General features: G+C 42.8%; 1 protein-coding gene across 1 annotated transcript in view; it reads left to right on the top strand.

The window, feature by feature from the left end:
* The window catches only part of plcb4b (phospholipase C, beta 4b), a 70,387-nt gene that overhangs the window by 49,533 nt on the left and 4,240 nt on the right, over positions 1 to 16,614 (top strand). The window contains exons 8-37 of the mRNA XM_084000698.1: positions 2,011 to 2,090; positions 2,212 to 2,265; positions 2,396 to 2,477; positions 2,598 to 2,698; positions 3,194 to 3,251; positions 4,094 to 4,202; positions 4,559 to 4,769; positions 4,905 to 4,998; positions 5,162 to 5,241; positions 5,369 to 5,453; positions 5,552 to 5,642; positions 5,744 to 5,839; positions 6,163 to 6,314; positions 6,767 to 6,866; positions 6,979 to 7,119; positions 7,315 to 7,399; positions 8,015 to 8,139; positions 9,322 to 9,373; positions 9,950 to 10,052; positions 10,275 to 10,439; positions 11,911 to 12,115; positions 12,817 to 12,905; positions 13,084 to 13,240; positions 13,325 to 13,374; positions 14,004 to 14,069; positions 14,586 to 14,701; positions 15,102 to 15,177; positions 15,297 to 15,472; positions 15,706 to 15,807; positions 15,889 to 15,946. Coding sequence (XP_083856824.1) covers positions 2,011 to 2,090; positions 2,212 to 2,265; positions 2,396 to 2,477; positions 2,598 to 2,698; positions 3,194 to 3,251; positions 4,094 to 4,202; positions 4,559 to 4,769; positions 4,905 to 4,998; positions 5,162 to 5,241; positions 5,369 to 5,453; positions 5,552 to 5,642; positions 5,744 to 5,839; positions 6,163 to 6,314; positions 6,767 to 6,866; positions 6,979 to 7,119; positions 7,315 to 7,399; positions 8,015 to 8,139; positions 9,322 to 9,373; positions 9,950 to 10,052; positions 10,275 to 10,439; positions 11,911 to 12,115; positions 12,817 to 12,905; positions 13,084 to 13,240; positions 13,325 to 13,374; positions 14,004 to 14,069; positions 14,586 to 14,701; positions 15,102 to 15,177; positions 15,297 to 15,472; positions 15,706 to 15,807; positions 15,889 to 15,946 — 3,159 coding nt within the window. The remainder of the gene's footprint in view (positions 1 to 2,010; positions 2,091 to 2,211; positions 2,266 to 2,395; positions 2,478 to 2,597; positions 2,699 to 3,193; positions 3,252 to 4,093; positions 4,203 to 4,558; positions 4,770 to 4,904; positions 4,999 to 5,161; positions 5,242 to 5,368; positions 5,454 to 5,551; positions 5,643 to 5,743; positions 5,840 to 6,162; positions 6,315 to 6,766; positions 6,867 to 6,978; positions 7,120 to 7,314; positions 7,400 to 8,014; positions 8,140 to 9,321; positions 9,374 to 9,949; positions 10,053 to 10,274; positions 10,440 to 11,910; positions 12,116 to 12,816; positions 12,906 to 13,083; positions 13,241 to 13,324; positions 13,375 to 14,003; positions 14,070 to 14,585; positions 14,702 to 15,101; positions 15,178 to 15,296; positions 15,473 to 15,705; positions 15,808 to 15,888; positions 15,947 to 16,614) is intronic.

The following is a 16,614-nucleotide window of genomic DNA, read 5'->3' as shown; positions in this document are numbered from 1 at the left end:
CCACAGTGTGTACAGAAGCTAAAAGAACAGCTCCACACAGCAAATATTGAATTCAGAAACAAAGCAAACAGACAGGTGGATGGTTCATATGGCCGCACCGACCTCGCTTCATTCTGATAAACAGACACTTTTAGAATGACTCATTTTCCCGGTCTCATCTCATCTCTGTCTCATTAGGTTCCTCCTGCTCTCTGCCTTTGCAGTTCTTTTCTGAGCCTTTTTGTCTTGCTCTAAGTCTCCTCTCTCCCTTTCTCTCTCTCTCTCCCTCTCTCTCTCCCTCTCTCCCTTTCTCTCTGTCTTTGTCTCTCTATCTCTTTCACTCTCGCTTCTCTCTTCTCTTTTCCTTCCCACTCATTTAGGAAAAAGCTCTGAGAGAAATCTGACGGGCTGATTGTGCAGAAAAACACATTTCTCTTTATTGCTTTCTCTCCTGTTTTTCACTTTCACTCGCCCCCCCCCTCCTTCTTCTCTTTCATTTAATCAGCAGATATTACTATTGCCGACCCCTACAGGCAATTTATAATATTCTCTATACATGGCTTACATTTCACAACTGTATGTGTGGATTTAATGTCAACGGGATGAACCAAAACATGACACATGACAAAAACACTTAGTTGAAAACTGTTTTGGTTATTCTGCTGTGCTATTAAGGCTGGATGGCTGTTACCAGAGGCTGCTTGAAGGCAAAGGAAACTTGGAGGGAAAAAAAACCCAACAGTAAAAGTCGACTACTGTATCTTCTGTTTAGTGACAAATCCACTGTGGCCCACAGACTTGGCACTGAGTGAAAGACACTGAGCCAAAGGCAGAAAAAGCTGGAGGGTTGTGTGCCACATAGATAACACAATCAACCCGGAGTACATGACATCCAAAAGTTTTAAATGAAACAAAGGCTGACTTTATGTGAACTTGCAAAGCAGTCGTTAACCACATTACCTGTCCAGGAGGATTGTAAAAAAAAAAAAATAAGAACAAGCACAACAAGTGACATAACACAACTGTAGAGACTGTTGGCCTTAATGAAAACATTTAGTGGTCATGTATTAAAAGAAAACTGTGCTCAGACTGACAAACACAGGCAGGCGGTTTGAGACCTGAGAGTACATGTTTGTGCCAGCACACATCTGTTATTCAGCAGCAGTGTTGGTGTTTATGCTCCACCGTCACTCTGTTTTTGCAGTGATGGGTGTTAGAAATGACAAATGTTAGCTCACAGCCACCCAGCCTCTGGGCTGCCAATGATATTCATGCAACAGCCATCAGCACACACACACACACACACACACTAAGGTGCACGCCTGCGTGGTCTGCTATTTCTGTCCCCTTCCCTCTCTCTCTCTTTCTCACGCACGCACACACACCGTGCCAGCAGCATGCAGGTAGCCATAAGTAGCAGACCTCAGGACATGACAGAGTTATTTACATCAGAGCACACACACACACACAGCTTCATGGATACCACATGCCCAAACAGACTACCCCTGCTGCACCGTTATCTTGTTTAATGTTTTGATAATGAGGCCAGTAATAATTTGCTATGTAAGTGGAGGAGAGATGCAACACAAAGAGGGAGAGGCTACAGAAAGCCAGGAGGGACAAAACAGCTCAGATGATCATCCTCAGTGTTGTTTCTGTCCATCATGTTCATGTGAAGTTACAAGAGCTTCCTGGTTATTTGTTTATTGTCAGTGCCTGTAGCCTGAAAGAGCCCACTGTCTTTATTATTATTATGTGTGTGTATGCGGGTTTCCGTGTGTGTGTGTGTGTGTGTTCCTGATTCCTGTCAAAACACTCACCCATGCGTGTGAATTAAGAGGCAGTTCATTTGCTTGTGTTTATTTCCCCAAAGACACACACTTCTAAACATAATACACACTACACACCCCCTCGCTTCTGTGTGTATTTTGGCCTCTGTTGGTCACTGTGTTTTTAGAAGATGTGTGTTTGTGTGTGTGTGTGTTAATAAGTGTGTGTGTGTCCTGAATACTTGTGCTCATTTGATTGCAGAAGTGGATCGAGGGTTTGAGGTCAGTGATTCACAACTTTAAGGCCAACAACGTCTGTCCAATGACCTGCCTCAAGAAACAGTGAGTACAGACTTTTACCTCAAAATCTCTGTTTTCTAAATGTGCTGAAACTGTTAGTTCAGTTTAGTTTTTCTTTGAGTGTATGTGATATTCTGCTGAAGTCCGTTTCCTTCTCATTCAGCTGGATGAGAATGTGCTTCCTGACCAACGTGAATGGGAAGATTCCTGTGAGAGGGTGAGGGTGAATTGATGGGACAGACTGTCAACCACTTTACCATTTCTCTGCCAGAATCCACTTTATTCTAGTATGAATCACTCATCTTTACTCTTCAGCTGTTCTGTCTTTCTCTCCTCCTCTTTTACAGCATTACGCGGACATTTGCCTCGGGGAAGACAGAGAAGGGGATTTTTCAGGCTCTGAAGGATCTGGGCCTTCCGAGTGGAAAGGTCAGACGACACTGACTGCACAGTGTAGTGCTTAGATGGATCTCTGCTGTTTGTGACCGTCTAAGCCAAGTCGAAATGGTTCTCATATTAACACATGGCAGACTTGTTTATCATCCCCAGAACGATGAAATCGAACCGTCGGACTTCACCTATGACATTTTCTACGCGCTCACACAGAAGATCTGCCCTCGCACAGACTTAGAGGAACTCTTCAAGAAAATGTGAGTCTCCTTTCTAACCTGCCTGCACTTAATTCTCCGACTCCTCTTGTAATGTTCACTAATTTTGTTATCTCTTAAAATAGAAACACATAATAAACAACTTACAGTCGCGCCTTCTCACTGCACTGTGCCCATGTTACCTGGCGTCTCTAAATAGAACAATGACATCCACTATTTAAAATATCCCCCAAGCGTGAGCTACTGCATCTTGTTGGAAATAATCAGGACAAATGTTTCTGCGCCTGCTGCACTAACTACGTCTGGACAGCCTAACCTGCTTCCACAGTTCATTAATTATGTTCAACCTAATGACAACATTTCAAAAAAGAGTGACGATTAACATGTTGTGACTAAAAGTGTAACGTTAAAGAATGATCCTCTTTTAAAGACTGCTTTCTAATTTGAACTGACAGTGTGAATGACTGTGAGGGTGTCTATTTTAAGAAGCCTAACATTTTGTTTTTCTTTTTTTTTTTCTAATTAATTCCTTTGCAGCAATGGGAGCAAAACTGATTATTTAACTGTAGACCAGTTAGTCAGCTTTCTGAATGAAGTAAGCTCTTTATCATTCATTAACTTCTCTGTGTATTTGGTTTCCCCGTGCCCCTCCGCCCCCGCCTCTGCAACTCCCCCTGCCTTACCCGCCTCCCCTCCTGCCCTGGGTGGAAGTTGCCCTCCAGCTCAGACTGGACACCAGCCTCTTCCCCTCTAAAGAGACGAGCAAAAGAATTCACTTCCAGTCGGTTTGTTAGGGCAACTTCAACCACCTGCCCCGCTCCGCATGCCCACCCTCATCCTCTTCTCCCTGCCGCCGCTTCCTTCCCTGTGTCTGATTGGTGTTGCCGTGGCAACGGGAGGGTAGAGATTTCCATCCTGTTGCTTCCTGCTTGGCTCGTCTTGTTTCCTGCTGTCCGTGCCTGGCTATGCTCTTTGTGGCTGAATACCTGGCTGCTCCCTCCACTGTGCAGTCGTGTGTGTGTGTGTGTGTGTGTGTCCCGCTTCATGCCCAGTCCCATGCATCACACTCTGGAGCCATCCCATAGAGCCACAGCTTTGGAAAGATTCATTCCCACCTGGCTTACTGAATGGGCAGTGGCGTTATAACGATGTGTCGATGCTGTTGTTTTGCTAATGTAGAGCTGCCTTGAACTCCCTCCTTTACTTTTAAGCAACCACTGAACCCGTTACTGTGGTTAGTGTTTTTGAACATCCAACAAATGAATGTTGTTTGTTAGATCTTGTTAAAACTGAAGTCCAGTATATTGAGGTAATTTGTCTCACATTGCATTAAATTAAAATCTCTACTTTGGGCAACTTGTGTTTTTGTCTTAGATCCACTTTGTTGGGAATTAACCGTTTGTGTGGATGATTGTGTTTGTATGTGTTGTTCTACAGAACCAGCGTGACCCCAGGTTAAACGAGATTCTGTTCCCATTCTACGACCCTAAGAGAGCCACGCAGATCATTGACAAATACGAGAGAGACGAGGAGCTGAAGAAGAAAGGTAAAAGTGATGCATGGAGGGAAACAGGCGGCAGAACGATCCGTTAGTCTGTGCTGCCACCTGGCTGTGCAACTCTGAAGCTGCACAGTGTTACAGCATTGGCACAGTCCTCTGCTCCAATAGGTGGTTACAATTACTTTCAGGCTGTGCCCTATTGTTCCTATTATCTTGACAAATTGACACAACTGGTAGTGCTAACTCCATGTTCCTCAGGCACACAGTGATGGGATGTGATAATCCAGTGGCCTGAAACGTCTGTATATTATCTCAATACTGCCTTGTCATCACTTCAAAAAGTCTAGTCAAATAAGAAGTCGGAAAATTGCAGAAATAAAAACGCGTCTCCTCTTACATAGGTCAGATGTCCAGCGATGGGTTCTGCCGATACCTGATGTCAGATGAAAATGCTCCAGTTTTCTTGGACCGGCTAGAGCTGTACCAGGAAATGGACCAGCCACTGGCCCACTACTTCATCGCCTCTTCACACAACACTTACCTGACAGGCCGACAGTTTGGAGGGAAGTCCTCAGTAGAGATGTACCGCCAGGTTCTACTGTCCGGATGCAGGTACGCACTTGTGTCGTGGTCTGTGAAGATGGTTGGACATGCATGTGAATGTGTGTTCACATGTACAGTAAAGCTCATTGTTCAGTGTGTGGATTAAGTTCATAATACATGTACACACATGTATTCCACCCTCAGATGTGTGGAGCTGGACTGCTGGGACGGGAAAGGAGAGGACCAGGAGCCCATCATCACTCATGGCAAGGCCATGTGTACAGACATCCTGTTTAAGGTGAGAACATACACACACATAACACACACAGGCAAGGAGACTTCTGTGTAAGGTATGCCTGCCCCTTAGTGTTGAGAGCATGGTACTGCATCTATCTTGACTCCTGACTCTTATTTTGTTCTTCTCTCCATGTTCGGCTCCTCCTCCTCCTCCTCTCCATCAGGATGTCATCCAGGCCATCAAGGAGACAGCATTTGTCACTTCAGATTACCCTGTTATTTTGTCCTTTGAAAATCATTGCAGGTAAATGTTCGATCAGCAATAATCAAAGGTGTTAATGCATAATGATTTAGCTTTTGTGATTACTTACTGTAATGTTTTGTAGATGTACAGTATATGGAAACAATTAATTGTGTGTGTGTGTCACCAGTAAACCACAGCAGTACAAGATGGCCAAATATTGTGAGGAGATTTTCGGTGAATTCCTCCTCAAACTGCCTCTGGAGAACTATCCGGTGAATCTTCCGCTCTTGATCCACAATGTTTTCATTACAGCAGGATGATGGTGATCCATATATGAATGTGTGATTGTTTTTGTTTTGTTTTTTGTCAGATTGAATCTGCACGGCCCTTACCCTCCCCAAATGACCTCAAACGTAAAATCCTCATCAAAAACAAACGCTTGAAACCTGAAGTGGAACAGAGTAAGTACAAGGACCATCCTAATGATTTGTTGGATATATGTCCATGAAGATTTTATTCCTGTTTCAAATCTTGTGATGTAACATCTTCATGTGTAATACAGAGCAGCTGGAGGCCTTTAAGAAGCACATGGAGGCAGGAGAGACCAACACGTCTGCCATTATCATGGGAGAGGAGAATGAAGACGACACAGAGAACGGTCAGATCAGTGACTGCCTGTTTGTGTAGAAATATATGAAATGGTCAATTGTTAGACACACTGGCATCACAAGCCACAAGGGAAGCCTGTTTTTCACATAGTGGCATGAGTAGTATGGTAGAGAGAAAGTGGTTTAGGCCAACATGTATATAACATGACACCACATCATGGTTCAAAAAATGTAAACATCCATTATAATAACTTTGTATTTTTGACTGTAGATTTGATTTGTAAAACAAGATAGGTCAGTGTCACCGTTGAATGGATCCAATAATGAAATGATGTGTTCCAGTTTTAAATTCCATTTGTTTGTGTGTATATAGGAGAAAAAGAGGTTGAGGACAAGGATTTAAATTTAAATTCAGAGACCCCCAGTCTGTCAGAGGCAACAAGTGAGAAAGAGGCCAACAGTGTTTCCCAGAGCAACACTGTCAGTGTGGGCAAAGAAGAAGAACGCAGCAACAGTATCAAAAAGGTAGGTTGGCACAAGAAAGACTCAATTAGAAAACTGCAGAAACCCTTCCCAATAGTAAACCCCATATATCATCTATTTGGTTTCATATTCATTCATAGTTGTTAACTTGTATCTCTGTCACACTGTCATTGAGGATGTCTCTGCTGCTGGAACGTCCGAAATATGAAAGACTCTTGTACACTGAGGGAGACATAACCAAACTTACTCCCTGTGTTTTGTACATCAATTTAATTAAAATAAAAACAAATTATCGCATCAGTTTTGGTGTGTAAATCCCTTTGGTTATACAGGTACACAACCACTTAGGCTATGAAAAAAAACCCACAGCTATCATGACAATGTTAAATAGATTAAATAGACAAACTAGATTTGACAATAAGCACAAGTAAGATGTGTTGTTATGAATAAATAATACTCAACGGATGATTTGATTTATTTTGTTGGGTCTCCAGGTGCCTGAAGATGAAGTGACAGAGATTTCAGAGGCAACAGATGCCACAGATATCTCTGAAGCATCTGACCAAGATAATAACAAGAAGGCAAGAACATACAGTATTTTCTCCCACTCATTTATTAACTCACTCACACAATCTAAACAACAAACGTCACATGTGGGTTGAGACATCAGGATTTGTGTGCTTGTGTGCTGTGCAGGCTGGCGAAGTGGCGGAGCCGGAGGACTCTGAAGAGGCCCTGATAGCTCAGTACACATACGTAGGAGCCACCACCAACATCCACCCATTTCTGTCAGCCATGGTCAACTACGCACAGCCTGTCAAGTTCCAGGGCTTTGATGTGGCAGAGGGTGAGCAGTATTCAACACAGTATTCATTCATATTATGTGATGAAAGAAAGTCATTCAAACTAATTGTGTATATTCATTTAGCATGTTTGTACATTTCTGCTCGGGTTACTTCAGTGTCAGAATATTAATGCAAAACAAATCCAGTTCAAGACTCGACTCTTCATGATGCTCTCTCTCTCTCTCTCTCTCTCTCAGACAGGAACATCCATCATAACATGTCATCTTTTAACGAGTCTGTTGGCCTGGGCTATCTGAAGACTAATGCCATTGAGTTTGTCAAGTATCCTTTGAACTGGTGTGAAATCATTGCACAACATGTGTCTGATAGAACCTCTACAAAAGCTAAAATAATATACTTTGAGGTGGTCAAACAATAGTATGTGTTAAATCACCCCTGTGTATCAGCAAATATTTCAATCATGAAAAACCCAACTTTACTTAAATTGAAGTAATCCCTGCGGCTTTGTGGATCTTGTGTTTACATCACCACTACTGAGATTTCTACTGTTCTTTACTGAGCACATTCACATTTCCGCACCTGAACACTCCTTTCTGATGAAATCAGAGTTTGAACTTAATAAGGTCACCTAAATGAGAGCTGAGTGGCAGGTCAGAGCTGATGTTTTTCAGCCATATTTATTTCCACTCTGCTGCTGGAAAAGAACTGGCGGTCTCTGGAGGCTGCTGTGCCTTTGGACTTGGCCTGACACTCATACACACATACACTTGCCTCTCGCTCTCTCTCCAATGGGACTGCTTGACCCAAGCTGTTCACACTAAAAATAGTCCTGCAGTCTGTCAGAGACGCGCACACACTCCAATTCATACACACATGTGCTGTAACACACATGGTCTCCCTCTCTTTTTTTTTAAATTTTCCTGAGCGTCAGCGCAGCTACAACAAGCGTCAGATGAGCCGTATCTACCCCAAAGGGGGTCGGGTGGACTCCAGTAATTACATGCCTCAGATCTTCTGGAACGCAGGCTGCCAGATGGTCTCACTCAACTTCCAGACCCCAGGTACCGCAACATGCAACATGGGACCTCTGACACACACACACACACACTGAAGTAGTCTGCACACAGTGATACAAACACACATGCTGATAGGGAGGCAGGCGCTAAGTCAATCTTTTCATCTGAGAAGTGCACATGCAGTGACCGCACATATTCACACATGATAAGCCTCTTGTAGTATGCATGTGTGATTTGGATGAATATGGACTCACTAATCAAAGACCCTCACTACCCACTCACTTTACAAATACACAATCATACATGCACGTGGCAAAAACAGTAAGAACATTTTGAATTTATGAAGGATCCATTTCACCTCCCTCAAATGACCACACACAAAAAGGTTCCCTCCTGCTGTCTGTATTCACAATCTGGGTGAAAAAAATTCAAATTGTTGAAAAATGATGTATGAAATACTCAACAGCATCATTACAATCTAGATTCAATGTCCCAGCTACCATAAATAATCCACAGATTGTTCCTTGGTCTTTTACTTGAGTTGTTAACGTGAGTGCATAGATTCAGTCCTAAAACAGATGAGGGCTGCACCACTTGACCAGTATTTCTCCCACAGTGCTGTGTCCACCACATACTGTCCTACACCAGGCATGTTCACCATATGCAAAACATATCCTGAGCCACACTGGGCCAGTCACTGTCTTACATAAGCAGGTACACTCAGCCAGTGTGGAGACACAAAACAATGGGTTCTTAGTGTCTGCAAGTGGTTTGCATCATGTCATTTTGCAGCATCAGGTTATGTATGCGTGAGCAGTACACATACACACTCATCTACTGCACTTATCCACCTCATCTGTTTTTCACTCAGAGACATGCACACGCACATTTTCATAAACTGTCACTGCCACATACACACCTATGCAGTGATGCCTGTTGTAAAACAGCTGCTGACCCATGGCCCGGGGGGAGGGGGCGAGGACCATATGACTTGCTGGGAGCAGAGCATGTGCCACGTTTGGGAGTGGGGGTGTGTGTTACACAACAGGTGGTGCTTCAGTGATGGAGAGACTAATGAAGAAAAACAGAAGTCAAAAGAAATGGGTCTCTTAATTTAGACAGAAAGATAAACAGATACAAATGGCATTTATAGTTAGTTGTTTTGTTGAAGATGGGATGTTTGTGTGATGTGAGGACCTGATGTCTCCATGTCTTCTTGTCTCTCAGACCTGGCCATGCAGTTGAACCAGGGAAAGTTTGAGTACAACGGATCCTGCGGGTGAGAAAAGCTGCTCATTCCTGTCCTGAGCTCATCCCCATCCATCCCATCCCTCCCCTCTCCGCCCCTCTCTGAAACTCATCAATTAAAGCTTGTCACATCTCATTAGTGGTTGCCAGCGGCGACCGTAGCTACTGTCTACCCTGAGAGCCAGTGAGTGCTTTGGAGAAGCGGACTCCTCTTCTCTTGCCTCAGAGGCTCTGCAGTCATCTATCTCTTCCTCTCTCCATCGTCGTCTTTGTCCCTTGACTCTAATACTGTCCCTGAGGGCAGCGTTACTGTAGGACAGATTTCCAGCATTAGCAGTATTACTGCTAATGCTGGAAATCTTATATGTAGGGAGATCAGGGCTCTTTCAGACACCCATCATGACTAATGTCTCTCTGATGGACCCCTGCTTAACACACAGACTCCCACACAGTGTTTCCTTATCCAACAGATCATTAGAGAGCACCAGAAACTAAAACTGTCTCTAGAGCATCAGTGTTGATCTTTGAGGCAGATTGATTCAGTTGTGTGTGAATTTCCCTTCATTTATCACCTGTGTGTGTGTGTGTGTCTGTGTGTGTGTGTTAGGTACCTGCTGAAGCCTGACTTCATGCGACGGTCAGACAGGATGTTTGACCCATTCTCAGAGACGCCAGTGGATGGTGTTATTGCTGCAACCTGCAGTGTACAGGTAATAATTATCTTTAGTCATTTCCTCTTCCTTTTACTTTAATATTTACATCAAAAAGTATTTATTATTCTAGTTCAAAGGTGCATGTGGAGCCTGACTATTACTCATTTCTGCTGCATCAAGAATTAGTCTAATGTCAGTGATTAATTAAGCAACTGTAATTCCTGCAAAACCCAAACATTATTCAACTAACATTTAATTAACATTCATACTTTTCTTCAGGTGTTCTCTGGACAGTTCCTGTCAGATAAGAAAATTGGTACATACGTTGAAGTGGACATGTATGGACTGCCAACAGACACAATCCGGAAGGAGTTTCGCACACGGATGGTGATGAACAATGGACTAAACCCCGCCTACAACGAGGAGCCTTTCGTCTTCAGAAAGGTGAGAAGGGCAGGATTGAAGATAATGGATATTGAGTTAAGACAAATGTGCTGCACACGCTCAAATACTGCCTGTGTTGTGACATGTGAAGAGTGGGAGGAAAGGGAAAGGAATGCAGGGCAGCCAATAATTTGGGATGAAAAAACATCTTGATGATGATGGAAAAGAGAGGGTAGAAAAAGGCACAACATGGCAACACTACACAGGAGTAAGGAGGAAGTAATGCAGAGGTCAAATGTCAAATAGACTATTAGGGGACTATTATTATTTTAACTACTTAAGGAAAACAGGAAATGATTTGAGAAACTCTTGGAAACAGAAGACTGACTGAGCATTTGCAAAAGTGTCACAAGCCAAAAGAGCGTGTGAGAGCAGAAAGAAAAAGGAATCTAGGTTTACCAGTGTTTTAGCTCACATTGGAAGAAAGGTGAGACAAAGGACAGCATGAAGAAATGTACAACAGAAACAATTAGAGGTGGAGGAAGAAAAAGAAAGGGAGAGAGATGGGAGGTGTAGAGAGCAAAAGACAAGCTGTGTGTGTGTGCGCGCGCTATAGTGCTGCTCTCAGCAGAATGAGGAGTCTCTCAGCCATGACTGTGACTCCAGCTTCCTAACACACACCATCAATCACAGCCTGCCGCAGTGCTGCTCTGCTCTCACACACACACACACACACACACACTTGCACAGTCCTATCAAAGAGGAGCATCACAGGCAGAGATGCAGCCGTTCACTACACACAAACAAATACCCTGAAATGCTGCTACACCTTTTGCATGCATTCATATATGCAGGATGACTCAGAGCTGAGAATACACACCAGCAGCACTCACACACACACAGTACATAGGTGAGGCCAAGTTTGTGTAAGCATACACACTAGCAGCGCTTCCACCCATTCATCTCATGAGTATTCTTCAGCTCTATCTCTTCCCCTCCGTCCAGGTATTAATCATCCTCCTCTTGCCGCTCACTTATCTCCACAGACAAGGCCAGTTAAGACCCCCACCCCTCTCTTTTTTCCAGGGGTGTGCATACTTAAGTTCATCCACAGACACAAGACACACACACACATACAGATATCCCTCTCTCCCTGGATATGTACTATCTGTGGGAAATGGCCTCCCCAGTCCCAGATATGCTGTGTTGCTCCACTATCATGTCTTGTCCCTGTATCTGTGCTGTGTCCGTCCCCCGACACTGTTCCCTGCAGATTCAGCCTTGACCTTCACCTTTAATGGTTTCACTTTAGCTTAAAAGACACTGTTTCACTGCAACGGCAGTATTTGTCACTTACCTATTTTCACAGCAGAATCCATAGGGAGCCGCTCATACTGTAGCTCCCACTTTTATTTTAAGTCACACATTTTGCCCACACCCGTCGTACCTCACCCCTTCTTTCCTTTTTTTCAAAATTCTGGTTTCTTCTCCTCCCCCCCACCCTGCTTCATCCTTCATCCACCCATCGTAGGTGATCTTACCGGATCTGGCAGTACTGCGCATCGCAGTCTACGACGACAACAACAAGCTGATTGGCCAGCGCATCCTGCCTCTGGACGGCCTGCAGGCTGGCTACCGTCACATCTCGCTGAGGAATGAGGGCAACAAGCCCCTGTCGTTGCCCACCATCTTCTGCCAAATCATCCTCAAGACCTACGTGCCAGACGGATTCGGAGGTGAGGGAAACAGGGACACACACACAAACATCTATCAGTTACAAAACTTTGTGTGATGCTTGATGTTAGTTGTGTAAATGTTTCACACACTTGTTTTACTGCTCCTTTCTACTCTCACCTCAGCCTGTAGGGAGGTGAGAGGAAAGGGTTAGGGTTAGCGATGCAGCTCTCTTCCTATTCACTCGTTTGAACATTCAGAGTAATGGTGATGCAAATGATGATGGCAGAGAATCTGCAGTGAGACAGTTTAAAAAAAGACTGCAGCATACAAATGAGCAGGACAATTGGAGTTGTCATTAAATAAAGCCAAGGGGCTTGCACTGAGGAGCCATTACTGTAACCATTAGCTTGCTTGTGTAAGATACGCTGCCAGAATGGCTTCCTTACCAGACATGTAGCATTGTACTGTTGAAAAGAAAATGCCTTGATGTTAAAACAAGTATGATCCTGGCTAGTCTTGATTGGTGTCCCCTCTCAGAATAACGTGGCTGTTTTTGTCCATCATGCAAGAGAAGGATATGTTTTGTGCTAGTGTACAGTTTTGTGAAAGAAATGTTGCTTTTACCACTTGAGAGATGTCTGAATGTTGATGTTTAGTTATTTGCCCAGGGTACACTTGGCAAAGCACCATCCTTTAACCCACCAAGTTCATCTTCTATTTTACCTTTGCCATAACTAACTCATTGTTTTGTGTGTTGCAGCAATTGTGGATGCTCTGTCAGACCCAAAGAAGTTCTTGACCATAGCAGAGAAACGAGCCGACCAGATGAAGGCTCTGGGGATTGACACGGTATATGACAGCAAAGATGCACGCACGCACGCACATACACCTGAGTCAGATTATTTCTGAATGACACAGTAAAACTGTAGGCTGCAGGAACCCAGCGATGATGTTTTTTACTCTGATGATGTTTTTAATTGTACGAGAGCAGGTTACAGTTTACACTTAAATCCCCTCCCTGTTGTAGAACGACATAGCAGACGTTCCCAGTGGAAGCTCAAAGAATGACAAGAAGGGAAAGGGTAAAGGAGACACTGTGAAGGCCAGTGTGACACCACAGGCCAGCTCAGACATGGCCCAGACCTCCAACGCCGCACAGAATAATACAGCAGAAACCAAGAAGGGTAACTACTGACCTAAATCATATTAAACACACATTTGTGCAGTATTTACACAGAGTTAAATGTCTTTCTCCTCTGTTGTTACAGACACTGGACTTGTGCCTAACGTCAGCATTGATGACTTAAAACAAATGAAGGTTGGTGTCACAATTAACACACTTAACTGATAATACAGCTCATGCAGTTATTTTAAAAGAGAAAGAACAACCAAATATGTGATAACAGAGTGATATATGGTTCAAAAAGATAATGCAAGAAATAATCAGGTAGGCTCCAGCTATGCCCTCTTGTACCAATATAAACTTATAATAATCTCATAGAAGAAACTAGGGAAAACCATTGTCGTATTACAATTGTTCTGATAGAATGAATCTCAATTGTTGTGGAAGTGGTGATTTTTCCATTTCAGTTTTTACTGAAAGGTATTTAAAAAAGCAATGATGTCATTTTGTTTTTCTGCTGGAAACTGCATCAATATTCCTTTACATACTGTATGCAGAAAATGAGCATCTCTTATTTATATTGGTATGTTGTGACCTTGTGACACATTTCACCTTCAACAAAAAAAAACTGCAGGTCCTGTGGTGGGGATTGGATACTTTATAATTTGATTATTTATTCAGCCCTAGACTAAAGTAGTGCAATGTATACATGTCACTAGGAAATGCCTACACCCTGTCATCATGTCCCCCAGTCTGATATGTTCAGAGGCTTTTATCTACATGATCTGTATAAGATGACTAAATGTACTTTTCTCCGACTGCAGACGTATCTGAAACTGATTAAAAAGCAACAGAAGGAGCTCAGCGCTTTAAAGAAGAAACACTTAAAGGTGGGTGATTGATTTAATGCAGACCTGTCTGTTGATAATACCAAGAGGCTCCCGCTCACAGTCTGCAGTCATTGATGCTCGGAGGGACAGAAACAGAGCCGGGGGGGCAGCTCTGCCTTTCATCTTCCACTGACCATAGCACTGTATTCACTTGTATTCACACACACACACAAAGAGAAGCACACCATCTGCCACATAATTAATGTTTTATAAGACATTAGACTTGCTAAAGTTGCTTTTCCTTTCTTGTTTATAGTGGCTGAATTATAATCTCAGTATTATGTAAAAGTAAAAAAAAAAAAAAACCCAGAACATCAACCTGAATCATAGGTTCACCAAGACAGATTAAAGCCTCAAAGACAAAAATATTTCAGAGAGGAAAATCTGAATGATCAGCAGCATATTGTAGCTGTGTGTTTTTTATGATTTCAAACGCAGTTTATTCTCATGTCAAACTGCACATCCAAAGTGTAAATAAATACTTGAATGATGCAAGTTCTGATCTTTTATCAATAGGATCAAAATATAATGCAGAAGACCCACTGCTCCCAGGTGGAGAAGATGGTGTCTCTGCATGATAAGGAGAAGATAAACCTGGATAAACTACTAGAGAAAGCCATCAAGAAACGTGGGTAAGTGGAGTGAAAGCAAAAACAAGCAGAGGTTCGACTATGCAACAACATAATTAAATTTAAGTTACAATTTACTGAGATTTTGTTTTTTGTTTGTTTGAGAAATATACATTAGATTTCACTGGATACCATTCAAACAGTGTGAACTGCATTTAAAGTAACCAACTTTGATAACATGGAAAGACCTTTGATCTACATTTCATTAATAATTCTGGAAATGATGATACAAGGACACAACTTTTACACTGGAACAGGAAGGGTGTTTAGTTTGAACAATAAGACTTCAAATTGATTTTACCCAAGGCAAAAGGCATCCTTCCTTTGATTACAATAGTGTTAATACTAAAAGTAACTTTCAAGGTGTTTGATCATTTCATATTTGTATTTGTGATCCTTACAGCGAAAACAACTGCCAGGAGCTTAAAAAGGAGACAGAAGATAAGATCCAAACACTAGACACTGATCACAAAGCCAAGGTAAGACTGCTCTAGCTTTAAATCCCAAAACCATCACCCTCCCTTCAGGTGTTTGGTGAAGAAGATGGCATGTGCATTAGCTGTAGTTAACATATGTCACGATGTGTGTGTGTTTGTAGGTAAAGGACATCACAGCACAACACACTAAAGAGTGGTCAGAATTGAGCAGCAGTCACGGCAGTGAGGAGCAGGAGATGAAGGACAGCCACGTGGCACAGCAATGTGAACACCTCAAGAAACTCCTGACCACCGTCCAGGAGCAGCAGACCGTGCAGCTCAAACTCATCCACGAACGGTGAGAGGCTCACACACTGATGCATGCACAACACACATTCACTGTGGGTGATCAGACCCAGAGGGGATCAACCCTGTTATTTCACTGCTAAACTGAAGCCTGTTGCCTCGCTGATCAAGGAAATCTTCATTATCCCCCAGGGCCAATTAGAAATCCTTGATCCCTGCAGCTAAACATACTGTATACTGTTTTTGTAAATGCTGATTATAATCCAGTTTACTCACAATTTTTAGGCAAAGCAAAGAGATGCGTGCGAACCAGGCCAAGATGTCTATGGAAAACAGTAAAGCAATCAGCCAGGACAAGTCCATCAAAAATAAAGCAGAGAGAGAGAGGTGGGTCCGTCTACTGAATTGGGATGTGATGATTATTGCATGGCACTTGTAACACCATGGTGATGTCTTTCTGTCCTTTAGGAGAGTGCGAGAGTTAAACAGCAGCAACACCAAGAAGTTCCTGGATGAAAGGAAGAGGGTGGGTTGTCCACAATTTGCTTTGCATGTATTTAGACCTTATCCACATAGAAACAGAGCTTTCCCTAAACAGTCTTTTTTGTTCTTTCAAAGTTTTCCGTAAACCCAAGAAATATCTGCATGCACACCAAACCACTGAAAACAACTCGAAACACTGTTGTATATGCCAGGCCTATATGTGGCGCTGCAACACTGCCACACAAATACATTAGAAACAGAGAAGATGTGGAAAGCTTGAAAACAAGCTTGTCAACAAACTCCGAACATAAGTCGACTAAACACGAAAATGTTGACTGGGAGTCATACTGGTCCAAATATGCTGACATAATGGACATGTTTCAGGCGTAGTATCAACGGGACCTGACAGTAGTCCGCCATTGTTGTTGTTGTTGTTCTTCTTCTTCCATGACGTCTATGGTGTGGCTGAGGTTACAGGTTTCACAAAAGTTGCATTTTGGGGTCTACACAAAAACACTAGGGTGGCATTTTGAGATTTATTCACTTTTAGTCACGTTTTCAAAAAATACCACTCTAGGACTCCCAAAACACCATTTCCATGTGGACAAAAACAGAAAAAAAAAACCTTTTGCAGATACCTCATTTGTTCAATTTTGCAGTGTCAATACAATCTGGATTTGTCTATTTACCATATTGCCTTGAAACTCACTG

Source organism: Trachurus trachurus, assembly GCF_905171665.1.
Source record: "Trachurus trachurus genome assembly, chromosome: 24".
NCBI classification, from domain to species: domain Eukaryota; kingdom Metazoa; phylum Chordata; class Actinopteri; order Carangiformes; family Carangidae; genus Trachurus; species Trachurus trachurus.
Note: the sequence above shows the minus strand (reverse complement) of the source record. Positions and strands in the feature narration are given on the sequence as shown.